At 33.6% G+C, this 13,319-nt stretch overlaps 1 protein-coding gene and 1 non-coding gene across 2 annotated transcripts in view; both read right to left on the bottom strand.

The window, feature by feature from the left end:
• GTF2A1 (general transcription factor IIA subunit 1) overlaps window positions 1-13,319 on the bottom strand; it is a 44,536-nt gene that overhangs the window by 18,669 nt on the left and 12,548 nt on the right. Inside the window, exons 3-7 of the mRNA XM_054567189.1 lie at window positions 13,094-13,298; window positions 11,080-11,144; window positions 7,581-7,656; window positions 6,083-6,216; window positions 3,658-3,978 (exon numbers count right to left, since the gene is read on the bottom strand). Coding sequence (XP_054423164.1) covers window positions 3,658-3,978; window positions 6,083-6,216; window positions 7,581-7,656; window positions 11,080-11,144; window positions 13,094-13,298 — 801 coding nt within the window. The remainder of the gene's footprint in view (window positions 1-3,657; window positions 3,979-6,082; window positions 6,217-7,580; window positions 7,657-11,079; window positions 11,145-13,093; window positions 13,299-13,319) is intronic.
• Window positions 11,686-11,829, bottom strand: LOC129066136 (small nucleolar RNA SNORA79). The gene has a single exon (XR_008528666.1). It is a non-coding gene; the product is annotated as a small nucleolar RNA SNORA79 (small nucleolar RNA).

Raw genomic sequence — 13,319 nt, 5'->3', positions numbered from 1 at the left:
ATAAAAATTTGGACATAAAGGAGGATATTATATAATCATAAATGGTTTAGCTCACTGGGAAAATACAATTTTAAGTTTATGTAACCCATTTTTAGGCTCAAAATATAAAAAGCAAAAATGAGAGGAAAAAAAAAATCCACCATCATAGTAGGAGGTTTAAACATATCTCTCTCACTCAGTAGAGTCAAGCATGGAGCAAGCACAGAAAAAAGTATCAATCAGGATAAAGACTATCCCCCCACCCAAATACTAACAGTCTAAGAGGCATATACAGAAAACAAAACAACTGCAGAAAACACTTTCTCTTCAAATACACAGGAAGTATACGCAAGAACTGACCACATAAAGCAACTGTTAACCAGTTTCAAATGATACACACATCACACAGATTGAGTTCTCTACAAATAAAACAGTGAAGTCAGAACAAAAATTCATAAAATAAGAAAAGACACACTACAGAGAATAAACAAAACCAGAAGCTGATTCTTAGAAACATTAATGCAATCAATATACCTCTAGCAATATTGAAAAATAAAAAAGGGGAACATATAGCAAGGACTCATGGACAAAACCAACGGGGAAGAGTTGAGGGAGGGAGGGAGGGGGCAAGGGAAAGTGGTAGGGGGTAGGCAGAGACAAATGTATTTGAAAAAATAAATAAATAAATTTAAAAACAAAAACAAAAAAAGGAAGAAGAAAGCCCAGATAATATTAGGAATGAGAAATAAAAAAGGAAATGACTACAAATGATTTGACATCAAAAAGATATCATTAACTTTGTTAATCAATTAAAAATTTAGATGAATACAGACTTAGAAAAATACGGGCATACCTTGTTTTATCAAGCTCTGCTTTATAGTGCTTTTTACAGATGTTGCATTTTTTACAAATCAAAGGCAAGACCCTCCACCAGCAAAACTATTAGAACTCACTCTATTGTGGTGGTCTGGAACCAAACCCGCATTATTCTCAAAGGTACGCCTGCATTACTTACCCAAACTGTCTCAAAAAGTAACAGTATACTTGAACAAAGTAAATGTTACTCCTAGAGCCAGATATTTTTAGCAGCATATTTAGCAAATATTCACAGAAGAATTAAGTATAATCTTCAGAAAAAAAAAAGAGTTAAATGTAAAGAGAACACTCCCCAAAACTCATTTTATAAAACTACTGCTACTGTAAACCTGAAAACCTGGTAAGAGTGTGAGAACAGAAAATTGATGATTGTATCATCCATGATTATACATGCAAAAGTCCTGAACAAAGGGAATTTGACAATTCATAAAAAGGTTAATAAGTAATGATCAAGTTGTGCTATCCCAGAAATACAAAACTGGTTCACAAATAGAAAACCAATTAATGAATGCAATTCATAATTAATGGATTATGAGTAAGAAATGATCTGATTATATAATAGTTGCAGAAAGTGTTTAATAAAATTCAATTCATTTATAGTTTAGAAAACAAAGCAAAGCTCTTAATTTGAATAGAAGGAAACTTCCTTAACCTGATAAAGGGTTTCCATAAAAATCCTATAATAAACATTATACTTAAGAGGGAACCACAGCCTTGGCTGGGAGGCTCAGCTGGTTAGAGCGCCATCTTGATATGCCAAGGTTGTGGGTTTGATCTCATCAGGGCACATGTAACACTCAACCAATGAATGCATAAATAAGCAGAGCAACAAAAAGCAACATTTCTCTCTAAATCAATAAATTTACACAAAAAACAAAAAAAGGAGTGAACCATAGAAATGATTCCTTTTATGACTAACATAAGAGTATCTGCCCTGGCCAGTGCGGCTCTGTTGGTTGGAGCATTGTCCCAAAAACCAAAAGGTTGCGGGTTCGGTCCCTGATCAGCGCATGTGTGAGGCAAGTGATCCAAGTTTCTCACACTGATGTTTCTCTCTATCTCTACCTTCCCCTTTCTCTAAAAATCAGTAAGCATGTCCTCCGCTGATGGGGGAACAAAAAGATAGGGTGCCTATCATCATTCCTAATCAATATTGTTCTGGAGGGCTTAGCCAGCAAGGCAAGAAAAATTATCATTTTTCATTTGATTTGATTGTCTAGAAAGAACACATGAAAGAATCTAAAAGGCTAAACCTCATCAATTATCAAGAAAATGCAAATTAAAACCAATATGAAACACCACACCTTCTACCTATCAGACTGGCAAAATAAGAAGTCTGACAATATCGAGTATGGTGAAAACATGTAGACATATGCACCAGTATATAACAAATGGCAGGAGTTATTAGTATAACAGTTTGGCATTTTATCGTTAGGTTGAGGATGCACGTGCCTTAGGAACCAACAATTCAGTGTTCAGGTTTAACACCTAGATAAACTCTTGCATATTTGTCCTCAGAAGACACAGACTAGAATATTTTAAAACTGTAACAGTAAACAAGTAGATACAACTCTAATGCCCATCATATGAGAAAAGTAGATAAATAAATTACAGTATATTAAACAGTGAAAATAATTATAGGTATATGCAACAACTTAGATGAACCTCAGGGGAAAAAAAACTTCCAGAATACACATTCATTCCATTATGTTATACATTGGTATGTATAAGTAAACAATATGCTCTTCCAGAATATGCGAGCAAATATGCATATGGTAAAATACAAGGCAAGTTAATGAAAAACACAAAATTCACGTGCATGATTACTCTGACGGCCAAAGGAAGAGGACTAAGGAGAGACACCCAGGGGGCTTCAATTAAGAAATGGGGCGCTAGCTCATTTGGCTAAGTGGCTTGGCTGCCAGCTTGCGAACCAAGGGGTTATGGTTCGATTCCCAGTCAGGGCACATGCCCGGACTGCAGACCATGTCTCCAGTAGGGGCGCATGAGAGGCAACCACACACACTGATGTTTCTCTCCCTTTCTGCCTCCCTAAAAATAAATAAATAAAATCTTTGCGGGGAGGTGGGGGAAGAGTATCTGTTTAAAAAAAAAGAATTTTTCTAAACTAGATATGGACACTAAGGTGTTTCTATTTTAAAATATTTTTTATTCATTTATATCTATTCAATATTTAATTTTAAAAGTATACTAAAAATATTAGATTATTCAGAGGAACTTTGTACTGAGATAACGAAGAAGCTTACATCTTAGGTTACAAAACAGAATTAAAACTGTAGAACACAAGTAACTAAGCTGGGACACTGAGAAAAAAAAGATTTATATGCTTTTAATGAACAGCTAAAAATGAGTAAGAAAGGATATTCAACTGATAGACACTAAAAGTAGATAAGGTTATCGAAGGGAATGGTATGGAACATGGACCAAAAGAAAGTTCTAAAAAAAAATCTGTCACATCTAGTGAAAGAGCATCCTCTCTTCCCAAATGTTGCTGTCCATTTTTAATTACTGAAGCAAAAGATTAACCACATCTATCCATTCTACCAATGTCTTATGTTTAAGCCAAATCACGACTGCACAAGCCAAAGAATGAGAATTACATAGACTATCTCCACCACTGCTTTAAACACAATTTGGTATACATTCATTTTTATTAACAGCTATCTGAACAATATTTTATGAAGGTAAATGAACAGGAACATTCTAAAAACCTTACTACATTAGAACAAACTTTATATTTGAAATCCTATATTCAAGTTTTTACTTTAACCAGAAACTTACCTCTTCTACCTGCCCATCTTCAGCTCCATCTTTTTCTTTGTCTTCTTCCTCATCATCATCATAGTCTTCTTCTTCATCTTCGTCTTCTTCAGAAGATGTATCCCCAGTACCATCAACTTGTAACACCAATGGAGCCTGCTGCTGAGCAGGCTGGGCCTGTGGTTGCTGCTGGCCAGTTGCAGGTATCTGTGCTTGTGCTGGTGTAGGTGCAGCCACTGTTGTAGGTATAACTTGAGTCTTATTTCCTGTAAATAAGATTTGCTGGGGCTGGATAATGACACCTGTCTGTGGTGAAATGCCTCCAGGAAGAGGAGCCAGTACCTAAGGCAAAAGAAAACCGAATATTAGAAAAGAATTAAAAGGATCAAGCAGCTGTTTCATTACCTGGTACACAGAAATAGGCCCAAATGCTGAAGAAGCACCAAAAATGGCCATCTCATACAAGTTAAAAGTACCAAAGCAAAACAGAAATGCTTAACTAGTGTAGTGGCTCACTACGTTTCCATTTTACCATTCAAACGTCTAAGGAAAAAAGATTTTCTGAAGATAACTGCTCTACTTGTTCAGCACTTGCTATATATATGCCAGATGGCAGGCCAGGAGTTACACAAGTTAGAAGTTTCTTTCCTTAACGTATGGGGATGTTTAGTAACTTTTCAGACTTGTAGTCACCAAAAGGCAAAATCTGAATCTAGGCTTTCTACTTCTGCTCTTACTATAATGCTACACTGCCTCCCTATGAAGAAAACTGCACTGAAAATCTAACTTCTGCGTTGTAATTTTACACAAGATCACACACATACATGTAGCAGAAGCAAGCTGTTTAACCTCTCTCGACTTTGGTCACCTTGCTGTTAGACTAGGATCAAGGGCTTTCAACCCTGGCTATAAATTATAACCACCTGGTAACTTAAAAAATACTAATACACAGGCTCCACTGCTAATATTCTGCTTTAATTGGGGTAAGATAAAATCTTTTCACCTTACTTAAAGCTCCCCAGATGATTCTAATCATCCAACCACAACTGAGAACCACCAGATCAGATGGTTTCTAAAGTTCCAACATCTGCACTCTAGGATTCTAAAGTGAACCACAACTTTAAAAAAAAAAATTAACAATTAATTATATGTTAAAACAAACATATTCATAACTATAGTTAAAAAGTAAAAAGCAGATAATAAAAAGCACTGAATGGCAATTACTTGCCTTGGGTTAAAGGAATGCAAAAATAATGAGATAGTATTTCCCTTAAGTTTACAGATTAGTAGTGCAACAGACAAAACATAACTGAAAAAGTAGATGTAACAGAAATATGATAATGGTATTATGAGAACACAGGACAGATTACTATATTCAGCTTGGGCGACTAGGCACAGTCAGGGAAGCCTTTCTTAAGTAGATAATACTTGAGTGTCTATCTGTGCTTTGGGAGATTAGCCAGGCTTTTCTGTTTAGTTTGACTGGTGGGAGTAAAGGGCACTTCTAGAAGGAAGGCCAAAGGCGGCTTTCTAAATAGCAAAATAACATCAAGTGAACCCCAGAAGTAACAGCGGGGCAAAATTTGGAAAGCTATAAATACGCTGGATTAATGCTCCTCCTCTGACCTGACTTCTATCATGGTACTTGTATAGTGACATTATGTGTTTACTATCTTTTTTTAAGTACATAAATTCCTCAAGACAATAACCATTTCTCTTTCATCTTTGTCCTCACAGTAATACCAGGCACACAAGCAGGTATTTGTTAACAGCTGAAGCAGCTAACAATAATTTTAATGCAAAAATTAAACCTGAGATCAAAATATAGCATGGAAAAAAAAAAAAGTCATATAAACCACGCTGAGTTTGGACTTTTCCCAACAGGCAATGGGAGGTCATTAAAAGATTTTAAGATTTTTTTTTAGAACAATGACTATACATATAAAGTAGCAGGGTCAGGTTAGGAGGGCACAAGATTGGAGGCAGAGAAATTAAGAGGAGAAGAGAGTATTTTAAGTGAGAAATTATGAGAGCATGAACTAAAGAAATAACAGTCGGAGAAAACTAGTTTCAAATATTAAGGAACTATAAATATGTTAAAAATGCAGTCCCAAAAAAAAGGAACTATAAAAGAATTGGTAGGATTTCATGACACTTTGGATACTGGAGGTAAAAAAAAGGAAGGATTCCATATACCTCCTTCCAAAAAATAATACAAGTATCATGAAATTAGATTCATGTCTGCCTTATTCACTTCTAAATCTCCAGTCTCTTGCAGAAACCTTAACATATAGCCACAGAGTAAACGCTTATTGAACGAATGCTGAATAACTAGCTTAGGAGGCTGCATGGAGAGTGGTGAGTAAGGATAACATCAATTTAGTCTTAAACATATTGAATAAAATTAAGCTGCAAGTTATACATGAATTTAGAATGATTCTTTTACCTGTTGTATAACAGGAGCCTGCACTCCACCAGGCTGCATTTGTGGTATAACCTGTTGTTGTAGAACCACTGACTGCTGAGGCTGAAAGATATACTGAGCACCGTTGGCTGCTCTGACCACTTGAAGAAGCTGGCCTAAAGCAAAATGTATGTATTCCAAGTTACCATTTTAGCAGTTACCATCTCAAATAAATGAATTCATAGTGAATGTCTAACCACCTAACACCACAGAAATCATCAAGTCAAAAGTCTATGAATTTTAAGGGCTGTCCTCCATACACAGTAAACTATAATCCTTAACTTCTCTGACTTCCATTCATGTTCAAATACATTCCCTTATTTATCATTCTTAAAAAGCTATTTTCCAACAAAAGTTTTAACAGTTTAAGAGAGTTAATTAAAACTTACATTATCTTTGCTAACATGTTAGGACTCATGAGTGAGTAATACGTCAGATCAGAGGCTGTTAATTTTAAATCTTTAAAAAAATGGAACTATAAAGTTCATTAGTATCTTGAACCAAAGTACCGTAGTCTTTAGCTTGAAAATTATTTAAAAACAAAAGTTTGCTGAACCAATTATTGTTGACACCTAACATTAATTGTATGACTGACTTATGCATATAGAACTGAATCCTTCTAATATGTTGTTTTAAACGACACAAAACCCTGAATTAAAATGTGAACAATTATATTTTATTAAAATATGTAGCAAGATAAGCCCCTAGTTTATTCCTCATGAATTTAGAAATTAACAAAATAACCAGAAATTGTAAAGATTACAGAGAAAATACTTAAAATCCATGTAAATTCTTCAAACATTAATATGCCAAAAATCCCAGTAAATTTTGTCATTCTATACAGATACTATGTAAAACAGAATACAATAAACTTGTTCTTAAGACACTATTAAGGATTGTTTTGATATCACAAAATAATTCATATGACTCGTTTAATTTATTTGGCAAGTTAAATGTGTTTATCAAAAACATAAGTATCCTTGGCTGAGTAGCTCAGTTGGTTACAGCATCGTCCCAATCCACCAAGGTTGCTGGTTTTATCCCATCAGGGCACATATAAGAATCAACCGATAAATGCATAAGTAAGCGGAACAAATGGGTGTTTCTCCTCTTTCTCTACCTAAAAAATCAATTTAAAAAAAATTTTAACTAAATAAATTAGCATTTCTCTGTAATCATACTTCATTCAATAATATAATTCTCATTCATGGATCAAAAGCTCAAGTGCAATTCTCATCTTCTCCACTGCATTCCTCAGCAGTAAATTATAGTTTAATTATAATTAACTACAGAATATAATCTATTAACTATAGATTATAGTTTAATGTGATATAACCCTCAAATAATCTTATTTTAATAACCTAAGCCAAATGGGAAAAAAAAATTAGGGTGTTCTGTCTTTCAATGAAGACAAAGCAAAGGCTAGAAGGTACAATTTTCTTAGTAATACATGTATAACAGTTCCATTATTTCTAATTACCTGAATTTGTTAATATCTGTTGAACAGGAGTCACACCTGCAGGGAGTGCCAAGGTGGCAGCTGTAGCAGCAGCACTCTGAAAAAACAAAAATCAAAACCACCTATATGCGTAACAGGAGTTTGGTTTATCTCTGACATATTTTAACAGTATTTTAAGTTCATTGTTTAGAATATGCTAAAATGAAAAATTCTAACAATGAGACTAAATCCCATTTTATAAAATAGTACAGTTAAGGCCATCTAGCCTAAAGGTCCTACCTAATTATTTCAAGCAATTAGGTCGAATAATATAATTGGCTTGTTTTTCCCTGGAGAATGTGCTCTAAAAAAAAAAAATCTCCCCCACACTAACAACGCTATGCAATATATGAAATATCCAGTCCCTTATTTCCTTTCCTACTCTGATTCTTTACTCCCAAAACCTTATTCTAAGTTAACATAATTGAGGCAAAAGTGTAATTATTTTTAGAAATTTTAGTATTTTTAACTTACACTAGAACCAACAGGTCTCTATAAAAAAAATTATATCAGAAAACTGTACTTGGGAGTATGGCTGGCAATTGTAATATGCCAAAGTGACAACATCGGCATTATATCCAGGTAAAACATATTAATAGGTTTATTAACTTAAAACACCTTAAAACCTTTAAAAATTCACAAACTTTAATTTCTACATTTTAAAAATTATATCTGACATTAAAGTTACAAAAATTTACATAGGATTATACTCTGGATTTCTTTAAATCCATAAATTCTTGATTTACTGCTCCTGGAGACTTCTCCCTTCCCTCCAAAAGAATCACACCACATTCTTACTGTTCTTTATCCTGTGCTCAAAGCATTTGCATGTAGCTCACTATAACTATATAAAAGCAGTTTTCCTCCCTCCCCCGTCAATCCTTTTTAATTTACCGAGCCTTCTTATAACTGAATCTAATCTATACATTTTTTAGAAACACCTCTATTTGAATAAGCTTCAAGAAATAAATATAACTGTGCATAGGAGATGCTAATGCAGAAGTCAACAAAACTTGGAAAATTTACTCAAGTAGGTTAATGATACAACTACTATCTAGCCTAGGCTCTAGGTATAACTTCCCAAGAAAATATGCCTGTTGTTGCCACTTGACAAGCCTAAGTAATTTTGACATCTTAAACCTAAAATTCCCACTAGTCTCCAGAATCCAGCTATAGCTTTCCAGCCTCTCTCTATGAAATACAGAATACCCAACTACTCAATTTCCAGTAAATCTAACCTGTACAGGCAAATAAAAGGTATTCTACATTTTAAGAACATATTAGCAACCACTTATTATTGGGAAATATTATTTAGAAATACTGATTGCCTATAATTCATATTTTATAAGAATATACCACCCTTTACAGGCAAACTGACATTGTAGTGTCTATATAGCACATGACAGAATCGCCACCTGCCCACACCTCTGCATGTTCAAGTTGCTATTAATATTTGTTGAGTGATGGACAATACAGAAAACATCTTATTAATGTCCACTGAAAATTTCTTCTTGTATGAAATAGCCATATCACAAATAATGCATTAGGGCAATCATTTCATTTTTTTTAAAAAAAACCTTGCAAAACTGGTTTGATATCAAATACTGTTTTCTAAGTTCCCTGAAATAGCCTTCTACCTAACATCACTATCCCATATACTTATAAAATTACATTATTTTTATGTTATGTTCATTTCCAAAGCAGACAGAGCAATTAAAAAAAAAATCAACTGTTTTAATGGATATCTTTCAATCAGAAATAACAATGAAAACAAAAACTCAAACTTTTATTTTAAAGAGCTTATATTGATTGTTTCAGAACATGCCAAAATGCATGGAGCAAACACTGAAAACATCAAGTTAAATGCTGAAATACACATAAATGCTAATACAGTTTATTAACTGAAGTTTCAGGCCTCTGATCTGTTAAATATGCATGCTCTTTAGAATCAAGGAGACTTAACAAATCATTAAGAAATGGGCCACTGATTTTGCCCAGGTCTCCTTAGACATGCTCTCTCCCACAATACTTAAAATTCTCCGAAATTAGATGGGCCTACTATAACTGATTCTACCAAACTTCGTTTTAAAATTATTCAAGTTATTCCTCTAAGAAACAGTTTCAATATTACCAACTGCAACATGAATCCTACAGTGATAATTTTATTTTTATGGGTGAAGGTTAGAAAGAAATGTGGGAACTTAGACTCGAAGTAAACTTTTTTCAAATAATAAAAACTCCTGTGAGAAATATACTAGTCATGGGATTTTTATGATTTTCATACAAAATAACTCATTCCAGCAACTTGAAAGTACAAATAGATCCTGATTTTTTTGTAAATTTAAAAATTGCACTTTCTACTACCATGTAAAATTTGCAATTCTGCCAAGTTATGAATTTGTAAGGCTGGTGGTATATACATCAAGAAGTCATTTGCTCACCTAGTAGGTGAACCCTGCTTCCTACCTGGCTTATGAATCACAAATGAGCTTTGAGGTTCACTATTCATCACTCCACCAAATAGAAGTGACTTTTTAAAATATTGCTTTTTCATTTTAAAAAAAAACACAAAACACCTGGATCTGAAAGTAAGTCTCATTGCTAGCACTAGGTTAAAAGATCTTTTTAAAAATAAGGATTTATACCTTTAAATAAAAGATTTGGCTGAACTTAACATAATGTCAGAGCTAAGATATCAGTAATGGTCTATATAAATAGCACAGAGAAAAGCTATTCATGAGAAAGTGCTAGAACAATTATTCTACGGTTTTGTTTTGTTTTTTAATCTTTAAGGATATAGGTAAAGATTTCCTAAGAATCTGAAGAGAGTCTTTCAGTTTTACTATTATACTATCCTACATTTGATGGGAAATATATTCCCAAAGTAAAATTTGAAAACTTTGCTATCTATGAAGTTCAGCGGATATCCCTTAGAAATATCTAAAGTCTAATACATAATAAATGTAACTGGTTAAAATGCATTTTAAAATAGCAATATATATTGTAATAAAACTTACTAGGCTATACTATTGTTAAATCTTGACAAAATTTTTTAAATGTTTGGTCTTAAAAACAGTTACCTTGAACTACCTAAAAAAATTTTTCAGGTTTTTAATTATTATCATTTCTGATCTTTTGTAATTAATGGACCTTAAGGGATCTTTTGCAAATAAATTATACTTTTTATAATATGTTTGGTAGGTCCTCCTTTCCAAATATAGCAGAGACTAAAATAGGTCCCACAAAGCATCATTCTTTTGGTATTTTTAACAGAAAATTGCATAATTTTATAAACCTCAGTATCTAAGTGTCAAGCTAAACTTTAAATTTGCTTCTAAATCCATCATTTAGGAAAAACAAATAAAACAGCCATTTGCTCAAGCCTTAAATAAACTTTGCTAATATACAATCTACCTAGGCATAATCACAATTTAGGTTAGAATAAGTTGAGCCAAAAAGAGTGCTCTGTTCTGAATCTTACCATGTTTGAAGCATTCATATGCTGTATCAACTTAGAATCAGGAACAATAACTTGTGGCGCTGCAGCTATTGAAAACACAAGCAACATGCAAACAACGAACCATGAGGCTATTTTATAATCATAAGAATGGCAAATAATGCTGCAAGCTTTCTTCATGTTTTTCACATTTTTTGCAATTGTACTCAACCATTTGATATCTCAGAATGTTATAAATTTCTATGATAAATAACAGCTGTGATACTCACCTTCTACTGGAAAACATCATTTTAAAAAAGATTTGAATAACAATATCTAAGGACTCAAGGGAACCTGGGAACAAGTAATAGTGAGATACCTTTCACTTAAGCTTATATATTTCTGTGCATTCTTAAACTGGAAATTGTCCTGCTAACTTAGCATTAACAATTTTATTGACATAATACTACCACTGGAATGAGTTATTAACCCATTAAGAGTAAGCTCAAAAAGTTAGAACTATTTTCTTTAAATCTATATACCGTAGCCCTCTCTCAACATGACCTTGTTAGAATCTTAAGTAACTTCCATCAACATTTTAAAAATACAAATCAAAAATAATGGCAACATTACTTAAATGTAAAAGGAACTAAGTGTTTGATTCCGCAAATTTCAGAAAATAAACAGATAATCCCATTATCCTAATATTTTCTGAGTGAAGAAAATCAAATTTTAATTTATGATGACCTAAAATCCTAGAGCCAGACCTGAAGGCAATAGGAGGAACAGTCATCAAAACAGATTGAAAGGACAAAATTATTTGATACAAGGTAGAGAATAAAAGCAACTTTTAGAACTCTTATTTGATATAAACAGTAAAATAACCCAAACAGGCATTTCTACTGTGCATTGACATCTATACACTCTCAAATGAGGCTAATAGGTAACTAAACAGTTACCTTAAAATAACCATTTCATTTACCTTCATTCCCCTCTCAAAAACCAAGATTTACAAAACTTGAATGCCCAGAAAGTTTTATAACCGAAGACAGTAGTCCGTCCTTATGGGCAGGGAACACAATCTGATAACCAAGAGTGCTACTACACAGGCAGCATACACAGCATGGCTCACTGGGCAACGGAACGATTCACATCCCGGACAGTAAGTATGAAGCTGGACAGCTTGCCATTTCATCATGCTACTCAGACTGGCACACCGTTTAAGACTTATAAATTATTTATTTCTGGACTTCCCCATTAAATATTTTTGAACTACAGTTGACCGCCAGTAACTGAAACTGCAGAAAGCAATACCACTTATAAAGGGAGGACTACTCTAGTTTGTCCTGACAAAAGCACTTACTGTATGTAATGGATCAACTGTGTTAGCCTTTTCGGGGCCCAGATACTCCTCAAGTTTGCAATGTTCTAAGAGCTACTTCACGAAGTGTAAGGCATCAATGAAACAAAATCTGCAAAATGACTCGCAGAGCACAAAGCAGTACAAATAGTGTTTAAATACTTGTTTTTTCTTACCTTAAAAGCAAGTAATCTAAAGATATGTTATATAACCACTCTTCACTTAAAATAAATCTAATTCAATTTAGAATGATATAAATTACTAGTGAATGGAAATTTCAGATTGCCAAAGTATAGTTACAAAAATCCTCCCAGGTTTAAGGTATATTTACGAAAATTAAACTCAAATATGTTTTTGAAGGAACAAATCAGTTTCATAAAGATAGACAATGGTTTTACTGTATAAAACAATGAGACCCTTAGTAAATAAACCTTTATAGATCTTATTTTAGGAAATCGTTCAATATGTAGCCTTCTCAAAAGAAAAGTATCAACAGACTTATCTGAATATGTTAGGCTTTCAATTAGTGAATTTATCATTACTATCCAAATAGAATCCACATTTTATACAAATTTATATGTTAATGCAAACACATATACCTTCCTCAACCAAAAGGAAGGAGAAACCCAGAATATTTCCCTTTTGAAAATGACAAATTTCATTTCCAAGTTCTAAACAGGAAAACATATCCAGTCTCACCTTGCTGTGCTGCAGGAATAAGGACCTGCTGAGTCTGCGCTTGCTGAGGTACCGTAGGCTGCGGCTGAGCTTGCTGGTGGTGGTGGTGATGGTGATGCTGCTGCTGCTGGGTTTGATGCTGCTGTTGAACTTGCAATAAAAGCTGCTGTTCTTCTGAATGAAATCCGTCTACTGCCCTAGACTGCATTAGTTTATTCTCCCATAACTAAGGCAAAGAATATTAAAG

Source organism: Pteronotus mesoamericanus, unplaced genomic scaffold (assembly GCF_021234165.1).
Source record: "Pteronotus mesoamericanus isolate MK-2021 breed Mesoamerican mustached bat unplaced genomic scaffold, CSHL_Meso_final contig_182, whole genome shotgun sequence".
Taxonomy (NCBI): Eukaryota; Metazoa; Chordata; class Mammalia; order Chiroptera; family Mormoopidae; genus Pteronotus; species Pteronotus mesoamericanus.
This window is presented reverse-complemented; position numbering and strand designations above follow the sequence as displayed.